General features: G+C 40.4%; 1 protein-coding gene across 1 annotated transcript in view; it reads right to left on the minus strand.

The window, feature by feature from the left end:
• LOC103175568 (BAR/IMD domain containing adaptor protein 2) overlaps positions 1-18,300 on the minus strand; it is a 43,419-nt gene extending 25,119 nt beyond the window's left edge. Inside the window, 3 exon segments of the mRNA XM_042342299.1 lie at positions 8,715-8,801; positions 13,077-13,152; positions 18,071-18,300. Coding sequence (XP_042198233.1) covers positions 8,715-8,801; positions 13,077-13,152; positions 18,071-18,118 — 211 coding nt within the window. The 5' untranslated portion in view covers positions 18,119-18,300.
• Positions 18,301-19,781: the final 1,481 nt, after the last annotated feature.

Raw genomic sequence — 19,781 nt, forward strand, 5'->3', positions numbered from 1 at the left:
CACCTGGTTAGATGTGACACGCAGCGGCGAGACACTAGATTTGCCTCATTTTCACCGATCCCAATGAGTCAGCAGAGTACAGAAATGTATGTCTCCACTCCTCTTTGTAACACTACGAAGTGTAATCGAAGGAAGACTGCTGGGAATTAGTCTACACAAGCCTCCCTTATGCTCTGAGAAGTCTCATTGCCATTGGTAACAACAACAAACACACACTACCATTACCCAAGATACCAAAGCACATCAAGTAAGAGGTGAGAGTGAGAATCATGGAGCAGGAAGGAAACTTTTCTCCATTAATCAAATTCCAGGGTTAGAAACACTGTCAACTTCTAATGGAAATTTATACATTGCAAGTAGAGTACTGTACATATATATATATCTCCATTAGATGTCAACAGTATCGGGTATTGTAATGGGAGGCTGCATTTGAAATTTTGATTAAAATTTCATTGGTGAAAAGGAGTTGTCTAAAGTTAAAATAAATTAGCTTGAGCAGTGTACGGCATTTCACACAATAGTTAATTCTCCATTTTGTTTAAGCATCGCATTGCTTAAAAAAGCACCATGCCACGATTCACTGCTCATCTGTCAAGCCTCATTTTCAGGTCAATTAAGAATAATAGGCACAGATTCCTGCCAAAAACAGATGCATCTGAATGGCGCCAAGCATCAACTGGTTTGCTGAAATGTAGAAATACCTTTCTAGAGACGAGTAAATCTTTGATTAAGTACAAGTCTGAAACTTCTCAAAGAAGTTATATGCAGAGAAGCTACATTCTAGATCAAAACTTTCAGAGAACTAGAACTTTGACAGACTGGAATATCCACTCCACATAAAAACTATTGGAAGGCTAACATTTTTAAGACAACCACAAGTGAAAGGAATTTATTATAGTAGGCCAAATGCAAGATAGGCATCTTTGATATCTTAGATAACGATTGTTTGTTTGAGACAAGTTTCACAGGATTGAAGAACTGCCTGAAATTTGTTGAGGCCAATGGAGTCAGATCTGAAAAGTCACAATTTGCATTCCTAGTCCTCACTGATTTAGCAGATGCAGCTAAGAAACAGGAGTGGTACACGGGCCTCACTGCCCACGGGTTTGGGAGTGTAAAGACAAGCCAGAGCTAGATTGGCATGCATTAACCCCTGCTGTAAAGTATTGAGTGAAAACAGAATGGTCTGCAACATGCTCTATACCCATCCTACGGTCAAATAACCTTTCAGCAGTCAATCTCTTAGGGTATGGGCCCAACATATAGATAAGATTACAACCTACACCAACCTATCACCTACACCCTATGATTATGTACAAGAAGAACAGTGTACAGAATGTTTTACAATTTTAAACAGTCAATGGCAAGGACTGAAAATTCAGTACTGTTAGAGGTAACAAAACCAATAAGCATGGGCTTGTGTTGGTCTTTTCCTATGCTACTGCTTACACCTGTCCATTCATTAAAAGTGATGATAGTCTTTTGTGAAGTACCAACTCTCTGGGCAGTGGAATTTGTAAGCAGTCACAGAAAAAGTGTAATAGCTAATTATCAGAATTTTGAACAATGCTTAAACCAAGGAGTTAACTACAATGAAATCTGCAGAAAGTAGCAAAACTAGTTAGGTATTCACAGAAGTGGTAATTTTCTAGTTGAAAAAATTGACATAATACTAATTTATGGAAGAACTGACAGATATACATTGAGCATAATTATTCAAGAGCTAAATCCTTTGATGCTCTGGAAGAGCCCTGTGTAATAAGTTTATTTTTAAAAATGGTTAATTAAAGAACAGCTCCAAGCACAAAGTGCAACCGTCTCATCAAGCACAGCAGAATACAACATGTGCATTCAAAATGTCATAACATGCGGGCTAAACAGATGTGGTATTAAATATGGAAATTCAGTACTCACTTAAAATTAAATAATTTTTTCCCCAGGACTTTTTTTCTCCTCAAACACACACAATGTGCCTTTGATGTGCAAGACAGGAAGAAAGAAGTCATGCAATCAATTACTAGGTCTGTCTCTCTCAAATTAACCAGAATAAAACTAAGTGGACAATTCCAGTCATCTACTGATGCTGTAATATAAGCGGTTGGAGGATTCCATGTGCTCTGCCCAACTGACTCAACTTGTTAAAGCAGATAGTTTATTCTGTGGGCAGTATACTGATTATTTCCATGCAATGTTTGTATTCATTTCAGGATGTGGTCAAAGCATTTCTGCTATTGTAAAGAGATTCACATCTCACAGAAGACAGATGGAATCATTTATATACTAAAATGAATACATTGAGCAAGTAAAGCAAGACTATGAAATCAGTATTTTCTGCAGCTTGGAATAGCCTTCTTATACCAAATGCAATCCAAACATCACTGGATATCAGTTGGGTTTACTAAACGTTTAAACTACACCTATTATAAACATCTGATATTCGGATAGCCGACCAATCGGTTTACTTGCAACATTTATTGACACTGCAGTGCTGCATGTCATCTTTCCACTGTGTGGAAAGCACAACTGGATATTCCCTCCCAAACAATTTCATGTACAAAACAAGAAATATGGATTTTAAAAAACACATTAAGCTGAAGTTGCATCAAAAACATGTCGAGTGTATTCCCACTGACAGAACACGTCACATGCATTGGCTCAAGCATTAACATGAGCTTTCAGAGTTATATTGAACAAAAACAAAAGACCTGGAACTTATCCATGCTAAGTTTCCTCCGAGGCTCAGTTTTTGTGGTAGATCAAATCAGTCTTTAACTCAAATCAGTTTGCTAATGGTCACCCTTCAGTTTAATTTACACTTGCATAGTATTAGGTCACAGCAATATAGTATTACTGTTTAAAAAAAAGCAAAAGGATTTAGAGACAGACAACCGTCCATTGATTCCTTTTCAAGACTGCTAGACGAGATTCAGGCCAAATACAGGAAATAGCCTAGGTTCTCTATTTTGGCACAGAACTACTGCCAAACTACCAGCAACACTAGAAGGATATAATGTGCAATCTTCTGTTACAACCCACAGTAATACTGTATTCTTTATTGCTGTTTGATTGACATCCCACACCTTGGTCCTCGATCAATCCCAGAGAAAGCATAATCACAGAAGGATCATTGTGCACACAATACCACTTTGGAAAGCTGATACTTAAACAGAAATTACATTTGAAGCTTAATAAAAGAATGTGTGGAATTCATTCTTGTACAGTTTGAGACAAATAACAACAACAAGATTACATTTGTATAGCGCCTTTCACATCGGGAGGACGTCTCAAGGCGCTGAACAAGTTACCAAACTATAGAACCACGAGAGACAACTGGGTAGAACGCAGGCTGGCAATGTCTATGACTGCTGCACCTTCCTTAACTGATGAAAAAAAAGGATTAATGACATTCCACTTCCTGTAATCTAGCCTCAGGATCTGGAACCATTCAGGAGTAGAGAGAGGAACTACCTCTGCTCAAGCTATCCATTGTACCTATTGCAGCAATGTTGTAATTTTGTTTCAAACCTCTAAATTCTTCCATTCTGATGTAAAATAATTGCTAGAAACACTTCCTGTCTTAATTAAGAGTCCACATTTCATTGCTCACTTTTGATGCTTCACCCAATATTTTTTCAAACAAGCCAATTTATAAAACAAGGCTTTGAAGAGTTCCCATTAAGAATCCCATGGGTAGGTACGCCACATGGTGTGAAAAAACAAAATGTGTTCTTGAACATCAGCTAAGGGGATCCTCTTGGAGCAAGTCTGATTTCTAGTAGACATCAATTTGAAAATGTGAAGAGGCAGATTGCCACTTTGGTTTCTGTAGCATGTAAAGTGGAGTCCTGTATTCTCCCATTTAACCTGCATGGGGGGAGTGGGGTGGGGTGGCACCTCAAAAACTGAGCTCAGCACAAAAACATGAAGTCAACATGCAAATGACCATTATGTGTAGAAACCATAGAATTTTATTTCCCCAACCGCAGAAATAATGGCAACCAGAATTGCATGTTGCTCAAGTGTCTGCAACATTTTTTTTTAAAAAAATACGAATGCTGCTCAAGTTTGATAAAAGGCTTAATCGAAATTTGAGAAACGATGTAACCATTGGAAAGATCAGAGATTGTCTTTGCTGGGGATCGTGAATCATTTTAAAACACCAGAAGAATGAGTTTCTCAACAATCCTGTTTCAAGCATACGCCAAGGCTTCCCTCCCAGGAACCAGCTGCTTTTGACATAGTTAGATTCTCGACAGCATAAAAGGTAGCGACTGACAGCAAATCCAATCAAAGTATTTGCTTTGCTGTGTGCTACCCAATCAAGGCCTATAAAGCTGTTAGTAGCAGCTGTTACTGTGACTAGTGTATTACATGTATCCTGCTCCAATGCAGCTAGAAATACCACAAGAAAGGGCTTCCCTTCATTAGCTTCCAATACAATCCCCAAACACAAGTTTTATGGGCAACGAACAATAGGCCTGGGGAGACCATTCAGAAACCTCACTTTGGTTCCAAGCTTGAATGTTTTATAAAACAGAATGTAGTATTTTCCGCTGGTATTGTATGTGGACATCTGTGGGGAAGTAAGCCACCAGGGACAATACATCAAGCACAAATAAGTAACAAGTGTGGTAGTAGAAGCACAGCTGCATATTCTGATGCTCTCTCACTTCAAGCCCTATACCTACAATAAAGCTCGTTTTTGGGCTAGTCTCTACAGTCACCACTCCAAGTGAGAACGATATGAATACTTTTGAATTATTAAAAAAAAAGCTTGTTTTTCAGACTCCAAATCTTAAATCTGAAAACTCCTCATCGATTTCTTCCAAATTTGAAATACTTTGCTTATGCTGGTCAGCACATTAGAATGTACAGTAACTGTAAGCAACTCAAGTGGCTGGAGAGTGATAGCAGAATCTTTTAAAATTCCACCCTCCTTAACTCAAGATACTGCGAGCCAGATATAGCTTCAGCTAATTCACTGAAAATTGAACATTAAACAATCAACACAACACTTTAGAAAGGCCTTAGATATAACCAACAGAAGAGGACATACAACATTACTTCCATTTTATTGAGTAATAATGCTAATTTAAAAGTTCTTTTCTTATACGATAGAATTTAACATGAATACCTCATGTTCTAACAATGTAAAGCTATTGGAAAAAAAGAAGTCCTGATTGCCACGTTGGATCCTGCCAAGTGGGTGGTTTGTTTACATCAGTACAATGCCCTTTTAAGGCAAAACACAATGAGCAAATGTTAACACTGCCAATATTTTAACAATAGCAAACCATACTGTATATGCTGTCAACACCCCAACATTTGTCTGTTCTAATTGTATAGTCCAACTCTGATGCCAAAACAATGCACAATGGCATTCAAACTTCTATTAAAACCTTCATTTCTCAAATACTTTTGTATTAAAATGAAAGGATCCATCTAGATTGTCAAAATACAGGGAAGCTACCAGTTTTAGTTACAATTTATAAGATAGGATCATCTGAATTGTTTTTGAAATCAAGCACATACAAGGCTACCTGCTGTATTGTTGACAACAGCTCTAATTGAATACAAAACACTACATACACCTGCTTTACATTGCTGGAACTATGGCTATAAATATGAACACAATCAGCACGCTAACAGTCTGGCTGTTTGTTAACTGATAGACTGTCCTCAATTTATAAATGGCATTTATCCAGTAATACTGAAGGAAATCTAGCTGAATACTGAGAATGTAAAAACAAAATAAAATCTCATCACTGGTGACCAACAAAAACCATATCTGAAAAAAGCCAACTTAAATTTTCTATCTGCTAACTGCAATGTTTAGGCAGAAAAACTACCATCTTGCATTCGGGGACGTCTCGAAGCGCTTTGGAGGATTTTATTGTTAAATGAGCAAACTGATGCTTGATCCACCAGCATCGCTGTATTGTATTAGCAAGCTATAAATGCAATTCAGTGCTGGTGCTTTGTGCACATAATAAAAACAAACAGCAGCTGTGAGGAGAGCTAGTCGTGGGTCTCTCTCATGCTAACCTCATTCACACAAGATCATCATTCTCTCTTTTAAAAGAGAAGTACTGGAAAGAAACAGGAACACAAGGTTCCACAACAACCTCAGCACTGATAACATGCTATTGGGCAGGCAAATCAGCTGCCCATACAGTATACTTTTAATATATACTTCAGGGAGCATCAAAACACATTTGTGTACAGGAAACTCCTGGAAATATCTCCCATAGGAGCAAGTCAACTAATTAAGGATTACTTAAAATAAAAAGGAAGAGAAATTAGAGACCCAAGCCTTCTGATGATCGATCATTATTCAAGCAAAAGATTGAAAAGCACATAAACCTCCATTTCAAAGGAGAAAACTATCGGAACCTTAAAAAGGTTGTTACAAGTTTAACTCTTGCAGAGCTAGCAGATCTTAGCCAAACCATCATAATTAGTCTCAAATGTTCCTGGATTTGGCAAAGGTTAAGAAACTGAATATGTTGAGATCCGGATCTTGGATTGTTATCTAATTATTAGGTGTGGCCATCAAATGAAGCCAGAATTGGATTAAAATACAATTTCCTATTCAAGTTGCCTGCTGACAGTTCCTTCCCCCAAGGCCTGAAATGAAAAAAAGTGGATGCTGACTATGGAGCAAAGACGAGCCTCACCAAACTTTTAAGTCAGTAGTAATAATAATAATCCTTGCATTTGATATAGTGCTTTTCACGCCTTCTAGACGTCTCAAAGCGCTTCACAGAATATACTGTAAAGTGAACTGACTGCATTTTGTGTAGCGAAACGCGGCAGCCAATTTCGCACAGCAGTGTCCCACAAACAGTCGTGGATTGAAGTGACCGAATTATTATTTTTTTTCTTGAGGGATTATTATCAGGCGTGTGGAGTAAGGAAACTTTCCCAAGGTTTCTCCAAAGTCTGAGCTAGTTCATCCAGACAAACTGGGAAGCTGAGTTGGCTGATCTCAGCGCAGAATGGAATTAGGACACTCCAGTTAACCTCAAGAACTTTCAAGTTGGGACTTTGAGGATCAAACTCAATCAGTTACTTCCTACCATTGAACAACCCGTCAAAGCACACCATTAAGGATAACACGAATAAAAGCTTCTTGTGCGAGAATGCAACCATCATCCATTGAGTCATACGGTACTCCAACCCAACCCACAGAAGAGAAAAAAGGGCAAATCTTCAAGAGAGAAAATTTGTTGAAGAATTGTCTGATTGGATCATAGGGGAAAAATTACATTTCCAACTTTAACAGAGAGGAAACAATATTGGCCCTTGTTCTGGTACAATTCATCCCCAATCTTACTGGTGGATTTCACACACTAGGTTAAATATTCACGTCAGATTCTCTTGTGTTCAATGTAGTAGTTACAACAATTCAAATATTTCAAGTTTAAACAGCCTGACTTAATAACTGGCTTCCAGGCATCTTTGTTCACAGGTGAAGCACAGCTTGTTGTTTTAGTGAACTACAGCTATATAATAAACATTCCATCCAGAACAAACTATGGCATTGACAACTACCCCCGAATGCAGGACATGTCAAATACACTTGAAAAAACAAAGTTTTGTAATTCAAATAAATGATTTTAATGTGAGCAAAGTGCAGAAGTAAAGCTAAATTGTTCAATGGGGGTGGGAAGGAGGAGGAGGTTTTGACTTAGGCTTCGTTCAAAGAGTACTCATGGGGAAAGAAATCACTTCACCTGAAGAATACAACCACCATATGGTGTGTGATAGTTATTTGCCCCACCTCCTCCCATTACTTTACACAGCAAATAATCAATAGCAGGGAGCAACAACCAGAACTTATGAAAGGATCAGACAACATTATATAAACACAACAGCAAAATGAATTTTGAGAAGTTACCTTGAACAAGATGATTGGAACTTCATAATTGTCACTGAATAACTATTTATAATTACTGTGGTAACTTTCACTCCATGTTCTTATTTACTTTATAGCCATCAGCTCCTTGTTGTGCTATTGCCAACAAGCCAGGCAGTGGCTTTGTGAGGATGTATAGTGTCAGCCACATTGAAAGACCAGCTTTTACAATAGACAATGTAAATTTGGAGAAATAATTTGCAGCCAATACATACACAATACGTAGGATGCTTGGAAGAGGCATCAGATTACAATTCAATCCTTCGACTCAAGTGACATTCACAGGCAGATGTCACTTGAGTCAAAGGATTGAAGGTTTAGGTTATTAGTATTTACCCTGTGTCACTGGACACTAGCACACGCTTATTGGTGAATCCTTATTAAACAAAAACTTGATGCTGAACTCCTACCCCCAGAAAAATTTCAAACTTTCTAAGATTTGTAGGTTGCTTTGGATCTGCAAGCTAAAAAGATGAATAATATTCTGTCATGCCACAAATATTCTACTCTATACAGGAATAATTAAGGTGATATGGAACATATTATCATTTCTAATTAATGGAAGAGTTAAAATATTTACAAATACAGCCCCGTCTTTCAATCAACACACATTTTAAAACACAATTGGAGAACCCAGGTAGTTTTATGTGCATCGCAGCAGTGACAGCAACAAGGAAACAAGTTAGCTTGTGAACACAAATAAGTTTCTTGATGCTTTACACTTTCTTCACCTGTACAGCCAAGTACAGGCTTGTAGCTCATTCTTATTGGAGTCACTTTATAATTTGTTACTTACCCATCTCCTTGGAAGCTTGGCTGTCGTTGGCTAGTTCACCCATTTTCACTAGTGCCTCAAAATAGCCTTTTGCTGCAAAGGTCACACCTGGAATATTGAGATTTCAGAAACTGTGTATGTAGATCCGGAGGCTTAAAATGCTGGAGTACTTTATAAAATATCTCACTTCTACGGTTCACTTAAAACCATGTAACCACTAATTTTGTGTTTTAAAACTGTAACCTTTTTCACCTCAAAAAGAAAATGCTCTCATTCAACAAGTCCATCCAACAACCTTTGAAGTAAAACATCACAATTCTAAACACAGACTGTATAGGACATCAAAGGAGAGCTAATAGATTGTCAAATTGTGACCAGCACCAAAATATACAGTCCCAGTGTGGGCTAATGCAATTTTTAAAAAAAATTCATGTACATCTACACACCAATCCAGTAACAGTTAAATCAGGTTAAGGTTGGTTACCAGCACATCAACAGTACCACTGTGACCGTCACCAATTTATTATAGAGGGCGTCAGTAAAATGCAAACAGCTGTGATGCATCCAAGGTCAATAATGAATGACCTGTGCACCAAAAGTATTCAGAGAAATGCTTAAAGAGTTGCACATTCAACAGTTAATGTTGTAAAAGCAGTATCCCTTTTGTTGACCTTCACATGCTGTGTTTTGAAGCCTTCGAAAAGAATCTTGCAACATTCGCGTTTATAGTCTGGACCACAGTTTTATTCCAGATCGACATTCCACTGTGCACCAGATATTACAGTGATTTTTATTTCAAAATTAAGGGGTTAGATATAGTTGAGAAAGACCAAGACAAAGGAAACAATGTTTATATTGAATAGAAATAGATCGGTCATGCAAATTCTTATTGAGGGATGAAAAAGGACAGAAACCCCATTCACTTCCACACCCAGAGCTCAAAGGATTCTGCCAAAGGACTATTACTCATAATAGCTTTGTATATCAGTCTCAGGGCTACAAGTGTTATTGGCTCAAGAAAAAGCACAGCCCTATGGTTTAGTCATGTTAAACCTAAGCATTACCAGAATACTGTGAAAATTCAACAGATTTTGATTTTGAATCTGTTAACTCAGATTTGCAGAAATAAACTGGGCTCCACAGCTCCATAACTTAAAAAAAAATAAAGTATCATTAACTTCACTGAATCAGTCAGTCACAAATACCATGTGACAACATTAATATATCCAATTACACACATTGTCACTGAACCAACAAGAGACTTCCACACTTACAGGATTAGATTTCATATTGCAGTGTACATTTTCACCTACAGTTTGCTCATTTCCATACATCATCCTTCAGTGAGGAGATTAGGTTGTGATACCAGGACCATGGATGTAACCACTCTGCAATTGGCATCCAAGACATTTCTGGGTGAAATAGACTAGATTTGCCTAGCCATTTCATGAGGGAAGTGGTGGATTTATGCAACGCCTTTGGCTGAGTAGCCACATGGAGAACTGTTGAAGCAGGTTACAGGTGAGGCCCTTGAACCTGACCAGAGCCAGTGACCAGTCTTACCACTACGCTACCAGGACATCATGTCCAAATGTTTTCACCAAATACCCAAGAACTGTTTCAGTTTCTTTCTAACCCAAGTTCAAACCACTTCACCTCTGCAGAATTTGTCTAGTTATAAAGCACTACTATGCATGCAACATAACAAATACTCATTACATTTTAAAAAGGTAAAAATGTAGGGCTTGAATTTAATGATGGCTGATGAGCAAAATGCTAACAAGACTTTACATTTCCTCTGATTGGCTTTCAATTATCAGCTGAGTTTTGCCAGAAAGGGCCATACCATAGCACAGAACCCTAGAATTCACCCTTTGGCACATTCATGTTTAAAAATGCATATTTCAGCAGCTTGAACATGGAATGAGGCGGAGGGACTAATAAAATCCAGTCTCTGCATGTGCAATCACTGCATAGTACATTGCTCTCACCTGAGCTAGCTTTTTTGATTCAAGTTCCCTCTGCAATGTGGCCTGTGGTAATATTCCAGCAGGTTTGAGAAAAAAAATGAGAATAATTTGCAATTCAAAATAAAAACAAATCATAATGATGAGAAAACTTAATCAAATTCCTGGATTTAGTAAGAGCCTTAAATATCAGGGTCTGCTGTGTCAATTCATTAGAATGGGGTAAAATAAAAGATTTTGACGCGAGTCATTTTAAAAACAAGTGTGACGCTCCAGGAGAGTGTTTGTAGGATGTGCCTGTGGCATTGTTTAGTGGGAAGCATTCTCCAATCTTCTGGCAATTCCTTAGACAGTAGAGAGCTTATTGTTAAGCTTGGCTAGATTTTAAAATATATGAAGGCTGCCCGAGATCAGATTTGTTAGCGATGTTGACACACAATTAACCTTATGTTCTTTGTACATTACTGGGCCTCATTGGATCCAAATGGGCTTTATAATGAGGTCCACCAAGTACAAAAACATAATAAAAGGTCATTTTGGTAACAAAGGAACTCTTACTGTTTGGAATGTTCCAGTCTATACCCTCCAAATGCTGGTGCTGATATTCATAAGCACCAGCATTAGAAAACATTCATTTATTTCAATAGCAAATAAGGGCACCTTCCAATAAAGCTGTTTTCATGGTAACATGAGTCCAAGGACGTTTTTCTTAAGTATTTTGCATAGCATGACAAGATCAGGAACAGGACTTGCAAGTTTGTGGCTTTTTACATTTCCCGAACAATATTTGCTTAAAACAAATTACTACAGAAGCCTAAATTATCGTAGAGTGTCTTTTGACTCATTGTTTCTCCCTTTTACCACTAGCTTCTGAAATTTATAATAATTTTAGTCATAGCCTTGACAAACAAAATCACAAGAGACAGATAGATGAACAATTCCCATTTGTTCTCAATTTCCTACAATACCTAGCCAGACCATCTTCACATGTTAACATCTACCACCCTTTCCAGTAACCCTTTCATAACCTTTACCACCCTTCCCAGTAACCCTTTCATTTCAGTAAAGAAACACATCCTGGTGTCTGTCCTAAAATTGCCCTTCATAACTCTGAACCTGTGACCTCTTCTTTTACTGCTTTAGTTCCGTTCTCTAGAGTGTTTCTGTGATCTTCCTGAACAAAAAGAGAATCAATATAAATCTGAGCAGTAATGTAATGCACTTGAGCAAAGGCTGGCAAAGTATATTTAACAAGTGACCCTCATCTTTCAACGACTACTTCCAACTAATCTCATGCTTACTGAAAATGGACACAAAATGTTCAAAACAAAACTACAAATTTATCCTTTCATCCCCATTTCTGTTACCACTTGCTTTGCAACACTTTTAAAACAAGGTGAAACATTGACACAAACAAACGGGTCACAAGATATTCAGCGGCCACTTTTGTTAAGAGTGACGACACACAGATAGCCATCGTACAAATCCACATGTGAAGACAGACCCACCCCAACATCCAAGACACAAGATCCAAAGAAAAAGAAATCCTACTTACTGATAAAAGAAAACTCGCTTGGTATTTACTAAACTCAGCACTACCTCTAACCAACAGCCTCCAATTGAAACACATGGTTTCCCTCATTCCTTTCTATACAGGCTTTCCCAAACCCACATTGACAAAGCCTCTACACTACAAGCTGCTAGAAATAAGTGCTTAGGAATCTCTACTCACTGAAATGAGCTAGAAACAGAACCCCTTTGCCTTTGGCATGTTGCTGTGGTAACATCAACAGCATATCAAAGCTATACTTCAGGCAGCAGAAATGTCTGTGTTATTAAAATAACCTAAATATAGTATTTTTTTTGTTTCTAATGTAGTGCCTGAGTTCCCATTGTGAATGCAATTGTTTTTATATAAATCCTTGCTTGGCAAGCTCCCAAATAATGAACAAGATTTCAGTATGAGCATCCCAGTAGCACTAAATAGTAGTTAAGACAGTCGCTTAAACCCATAGTGGTCAACAGTTTAAAATCCCATGGCTAGCTGACCCTTAGAGCAGTCACCACATGTGCAGCCAGTTTCTGCAGTTCTTATTGGGACTGCTCGGCAAGAAACCTCCTAAAAATGGATTGTCTCAGTTTGTGGGGTGGGGGGGGGGGGCAGTACTGATATTTTTATCTGTCTCGCCCCACAGCTAGCACATCCTCGATCCCGCTGAACAATAAAGCAACACAAGCATCTGAAGTTGTGGAGGAGTCAGCAATTGGGCCACTCACCCAGCTGAAGGAGAATGCATGGAGATGAGCAGACAATTATGACAAGCAACAAAAGAAATAAAATGGACGTAAGACGTGAAGAAATCAATAAAATGAATTAAAGAAAACTGTGTTATACAGGGTAAAGTGAATTACTTACTGTTGAGTGCTTTCTCGTACGTTTTCCCCATAGCGATGAAGTTTCTCAGGCTGGGATTGAACTGGTCCATGATGGTCTAAGGTTAAAAAAAAGAAATATTGCAACAGTTTGCATCATTTCGATATCTGTTAATTAGAAATTGTATACAAGTACACACAATTTGGTGGGGAGACAGGACCTTAGTTAGCATCTCATCTTAAAGATGGCACCTCCAACAACGCAGCACAATCCCATCCCTGTATTGGGAATGTCATCCTAAATATGTAAGTTCTCATTACATCACATTACAGATAATTAAGGACATACACCACAGAATATTTAATTTCAGAAACTAATATTGGATTATAGTGTACATAGAAGACTTTGAGCAACACTTAACAAGATTCCTTTCCCGAGCCTGGTTCCCATCTCATTTGGTGCACAAGAAACTGAGGGAATTATCAGTACAGTTTGAACAAGAATTGATTTTCCAGTGATCGATTTCTCAGGTTGAAAAATATGAAGTGCAAGATGCAACAATATTTAATTGCATAAAGGTCTAAAGTGCTGTGCCAATCTGCCACAGCTCCCTAGAAGTTGTTGCTTATGCTTCAAATGTTACGGACCACCTGAATTCACATAGCATAGAGCAACAGGAAGCAATGGCCTCAGAGGAATAGTGGCAAAGCAGACCGACCAGATTTCAAAGTCGTCCACTTGCTGCAGTCTGGTCCAATTAGGATCAGCTAGATTTTTTTTTCCCCCCCTTGTTAAATCCGAGTTATTTTTGTAGTCCCGAGTTCTACCCACCGGCCAGCGCTCAGTGTGGAACGTCAAATGGGGTCATTACAGTAACCTGTCAAGTTGAGACCGGTAGAACTGGTTATTTGCAACTGCAGTAGAAATACAATTGTCACTCACTCCATAGCTGAGTGTGGGACATTGTTGTGCACAAATGTGCTTGACTGTCGTGTTCACTCTAAAAATATAGTCAATCCACTTTACAGTATATCTTGGGAAGCGCTTTGAGACATTATGACAGTGCTGTAAGGCACTATATCAAATGCAAGGATTATTATTATTTATTGATGAAAATAGAAATATTAAGTAACAGCAAAACTGTTACATGAGTAGCTGTTCCAATGCCACCCAAAATTTTAACCTGAATAAAATTTAAAATATTAATCTTTCAAATGTTCATCGAGCCATTGTGCAATTCAAAACAGTTTAGTTTATGTGACTACATTTCGTCAGGTCATGTGCTGACTGAACACATTGGGAACAGCACGAACAGAGTTCACCTATTTAGTGCCAAATACCAATTTATTATTAAAGTTAATAAAATGTCAGGAAGTAGTGCAGCTGGTTCTCCAAACATCACACACATAAAAAGTCCAATGGGGACAGCCAGAAACAGTCTTAAAATGTTTCAGGTCTAAATTGGAGTTGCCATCAGCTGAGGTCACATTGAAGTTTTGCTACTGCTGTGCATATAATTTAATGTAGTGTAACTGCAGCAAATCTCACATGATTGGCTTGCAAATTGGTACACAGGAATGGGGGGAGTGAGTGCTGCTTTTGATTGGGATGTGCACAGAGTTGTGAGAAAAGTTAGAAGTGGGCAGCTTCTCTTGCATTTGCCTCATCATGGAAACTTTGCATTCCACACCCAACACAGTCAGTCAGCTGATGGCAGGGCAAAGCAAGCCAACAGTCAGCAAGCAATAACAGTAACTACAGCAAACAAGGTAGCCTCCTGAAATCCACCTGGTGTGAATTACCCACAAGGTAACTGCCTCAGTACGAATTTACCACAAGGTCGTTTGTCACAAAGCCCAGCCCTTCAAATTTGAAAGACTACAGATTTAATGACTCACTAGAATGAAAAATGTCACAATACTTGATATCCGATGCTCAATAGTAATGGAAGTGGCCATCAAAAAAATGAGTATCACATGTGGTGAACTTGCATCAGAAGAAAGATATTGCACCACACATTATCCAACCAGATACTGAAAAACTGCTAGCTCAATTCTGGATTTGCAGGAATTCAGGGATTCCATCAAAATGGACCATCAAGTGGTCTGGTTGAAAACAGTAGGAGGCACACCCTCACGGAGATCCAAATTCAGGAAGCATACCATCTCTGATGCTTCATTATTTTAAAATGCTCTTGAAATTATAGAATTATATCCAAGATTTGCTCTGCGTAAAATGTTATGCCTGCAAGATTGATTAAATACCACAGAAGTATAGTCACCAGTTTTCTGTGAATAACATCCTCCTCTTTTTCATTTAACATAGTGGCTTCATCAGATTTGAGAGCCGATCCTACAGCACCAGAGAACTAAAAAGACCAATAGATATCTTCCTACAGAGGGGGGCATAAATTAGCATTTGTTGGAAATTTGTGTTTTACTATAAATGCAATAAATCGTACCACCCAGACTGAATCCATTTTAAAATACCACGTTTGTGCAAAGGTTTGAACGGCATTCAACTGGTTAATGCAACAGCAAGTCTTACGATAGGAATCGAAATTTCTTTTGGATACGCAGCACTTGCAATGCTGAGGTTTACGTTGCCTCCTATCGTACAACGTCAACCAGAGAACTGTGGGAACAGCATCTGCAACCGGAGGTGGGGGGGGGGTGATGGGGGTGGGGGGGAATGGGAGTGGGAAGCGGAAGAAAAGCTTTTATGCAAAGTGGGAAATATATGCCTCTCTTTCGGTTGATGAGTCACAAATTATTCCCCGTCCATCGACTGCAAACCCTGAACCAGGTGCATTCTGTTCGCAGTGAACACCGCCTGGATGTGCGGGGTTCTCGCACCACCCACCTCGCTCGACTGCAGAAAAAAATGTGCAAATGTGGGCGAGTGGGAAAAACACAAGGCGTCACTATTTAAAGACCTCTTTTGGTAACGTACGCTGCGGAGATTTCCCTCGGGGGGAACCTGAGGAACTCCGGCACTGGTTGGTAACGATGAAAACAAAAAACCTCCACCCGCATCAATCAACGCACCTCAAATGGTCCGCACACTGGTTTCTGACTCGATCCTACCGATCTGTAAAGTGAAGATAGTCACTTTACGTAAAAAAAACTTTGTTCGGCAGTTTAAGGCTTAAAAGGGGGGGAAAGGTGCAAAATACGGGGGGGAGGGGGACGGTCATGATACTGAATGGACGCAATAAACACAGCAGTGAATCACCGTAAATTGAACGTGAAGGTGCAAATCCGCAGGAAGCTTCTGCAGAGGAACGTATTGGGGGGAAATACACTGTAATACGCGACGGTGAATTGGTTTTTTTTTGCAACAAATAAGATGAACACAACCAAAATTGAACACACACACACACACACACACAGCGTGGGCGACACTGGGTGTATTACAGGCGGCGTTTCAGACTTCGCAATTCATGAGACTGCGAAACTGAACGAGAGCTTCATTCTTGAGCCTTGTAATCCCAACATCGAATCGGCGAACTCACTCCTCGATCGGGTTTTACCGCCTTCCGAAGAAAAACACGCGTCCCGTCCCACCCCCGCTGGGTGGGAGCCGTAACACAACACGGAAAGAGTCCCATCCAAGCAACAACCTCCAATTAGCAACCGATAGATTGGCTTAAAAAAAACGCTGAAGCCGAACGCACGCTCTTTATTAACGAGTGGGTCAAAAAGTTTTTTTTATTACAAAAACTCAAAAACGCACACGATCGGAATACGAACGATTGGGAACATCTCGTCCTTTGACACATTCCCAGCCATGGGAATTCATGACACACTGGAAATGGGAAGGCGGTCCAATCTCGGACCAGGGAGGGGGTTTTTTTTTGGAGGGAAGGGGTGGGGGGGGGGTAAGAAACTCTTGAAAAAGTGCTAACGCTGCACTCCACAAGTCTATTCTCTTTTTGTTGTATATGTGTGTAAAAAAAATCACACAGCATCGTCCCAAACACCGACACACCTTAGAATCAGGAGCCAAGAAAGAGTTAAAGGTTTTCTCTACAGTTTCACCATGAGCACAGACATTGTTATATATAATAGATTATATGTAAATAATACACATATATATATATATAAAATACTCAAACGAGTCACGAGCCCATTCCCCCCTTTTGCCCAACTTGGACTTTGACACACAGAAAGCAAACAAACACGTCAAAAACAACCCATGAAAACAGACCGAGTCGGTGAAGTCGATGGTAGAAGCTAAAAAAAAATAAAATAAAACGCGAAGACTGGAAATGGTCACAAAAAAAAAGTACAGACTGGAACAGTAATAAAAAAAAAGGTCAAAGACTTGGAGTCGTTACCCAGTAGGTCCTACTGAAAAAAAATAAGACTGGAATCACTACAAAAAAAAAGTGCAGGGACTGGAAAACAACAACAACATAAAAAGATTACAGGAAAAAAAGTACAGAATCGGTGTAATATACTATATACACACAAACACATACATATACAAACATATGAAGAGTAGAGACTCGAACAGTACATCTTTTCTTTAAATGCAACTAATCTGGAATACAAGTATAAACAGAAGTAATTTGGACGTCGTTGCGAAGGAATTAAATTGTCTGAAAAGTACGAGATTTGCTTTTTTTCTCTCTCTCTCTCTACATTTTAAAATAAATCCAAACTGGAAGAGTGACTGTGGTGTGTGTGTGTGTGTGGGGGGGGGGGGGGGGGTGATGGTGATGGGGAGGGGGTCTCTCCCCAAACCCCCGCCCAGAGTCACAGAGAGAGCGAGAGAAGAAGAAGAAGAAGAAAAAAAATAAGCGAAAGAAAAAGTTTTTATAAAATAAAAAAAAACTTAAAAAGACCGATTGTTTGGGGGACTTTTTTTTTGAGGGGGGGAGGGGAGGGGGTCACCCAGAGAAGAGTCAAAGAGTCGGAACCTCCTGAAGCCCAAACCCCACCGGCCCGTGACATGCCCCCATACCACCCCCCCCCACACAGCGAGGCCTACCCTCACCCTCACCCCTCGACCCCCCACCATATTTAACCCACCTTGTAGACGCTCTCGGTCAGGCGGTGAACCTCCTCCGAGCGAGACATCGTGTCGGGTTTGCAGTCAGTCCGCTCCCCGCTCAAAAAACAAAAGCCGCCGAGTTCGTTCGTCCGTCCAAGTCAGTCAGTCAGTCAGTCAGTGGCTCCGCACAGAGACGCTCTCTTTCTCCCTCAGACACAACCTCCTCGCGCCGTCTTCTTCCCCCGACACCGACCCTTTATAAACGCTCCCGCCTCTCCCAACCGCCAACTCCGTCCGTCCGCCCCGTCGCCTAGGAAACGCCCCGCCCCAGCCCGACCCACCTAACTTCATGGCTGCGGGGCGGGCTTCACGCACCCCGGGCGGCCGCTCCGATTGGTGGCGCCCACGGTGGGGGGGGCCCCGCCCGCTCCGATTGGCTCGCGCCGCCGTCGATCTCTCCGCCCCGCCCCACTCTCGGACACGCCCCCCTTCCCTCCCTCGCGTCCCTGAAGTAGTCAAGTTCGGTTGAGCTGGAGACGTCGTGCGGCTGACGTCACGCCCAGTGGCTCCTCCCCTCCTCCCCCCCCCCCTTTTTTTTTGCAAAGCCATTGGCAAACAGATGCTGGAAGCACACACACACTCACACAAGGAGACCAGTGCTCCAAAGCATTTCTATAGCAACCCAGTTAATGCTGGGTTAGAAATTCCCTTTGCACTGCAATCAATACGTAATGCTTGGCACTTAGCAGGCGAGGGCTCTCTCTCTCTCCCTCTCTCTCTCTCTCCCTCTCTGTTCTTTTGGACACTTGGCAACCCTTTTTTTTTTGCAGCAAAATCCCTGTTTGTAATGATGCACATTTCAGTCAAGACGCGAGCGTAATCCGGTGTGGGCAACTATGAGTCACTTGCAGAGAGCAAACGTTTGCTCAGATGCTACAGCGATGACATTTCTCTCTCTCTTCCCCCTCCCCTCCCACGTCCGCTCCACCATCCACCGCCCCATCATCCACCGCCCCATCCTTAATATTTAAATACCTTCCTTAGGATGGATATGCAAGGGGCGACGGTTGGGGTGGGAGGTGAGGGCGGGGGGGGCGGGGGGGAATCCAAGACGCTTGAGACAAAGACCCACAGGGTGGTTTACAACCGTGGCAATTAAATCGACAAAATCCTCGTCTGCTTTGCTGAATCTCATTTACAAGAAGAAGCTCCGTGAATAAATTCTGGGGTTGTTAGAAAATGAAACCATGGGAAAAGGCGTGCACTTGGAATTTCTCCCGCCTTGAGCGTCCCGAAGCAGGGGTATCCGAGCAGCAATGCTTGTACGCTGTAACGCGATGGTTTTCAGACTCCTACTTGCACAAACAATGCGTTGAGGTCCGCAAGTGTAAGTAATGCAACGTAATGCTACGTACAAGTCTCCCAGTCATGGCATTTTTCAATATTTTCTATTTTTCCCCACAAAATACACCCTTTACAGTATTTTCAGTGAAGCGCTTCCAGGCGTCTCAACGACGTGATAAGGCGCTATATCAAATGCAAGGTTTTTTGGGGGTTCCGATTTCCAGCATATACATTTTTCCCTCCCTTCCCCCTTTCAATTTCTTCCACTCTCCTTCATCTTGTATATCCGTGTTCCCCAGTTTAGTACTTATCTCCAGAGATTTTCCGCTATCCTTACAGAGTATTCATTGAAAAGAAGCTATGTTCAGGCTAGTGCTGGTCGTTTGTTTTTGCCACTGGATAGAC

Source organism: Callorhinchus milii, unplaced genomic scaffold, assembly GCF_018977255.1.
Source record: "Callorhinchus milii isolate IMCB2004 unplaced genomic scaffold, IMCB_Cmil_1.0 Scaffold20, whole genome shotgun sequence".
Classification (NCBI taxonomy): Eukaryota; Metazoa; Chordata; class Chondrichthyes; order Chimaeriformes; family Callorhinchidae; genus Callorhinchus; species Callorhinchus milii.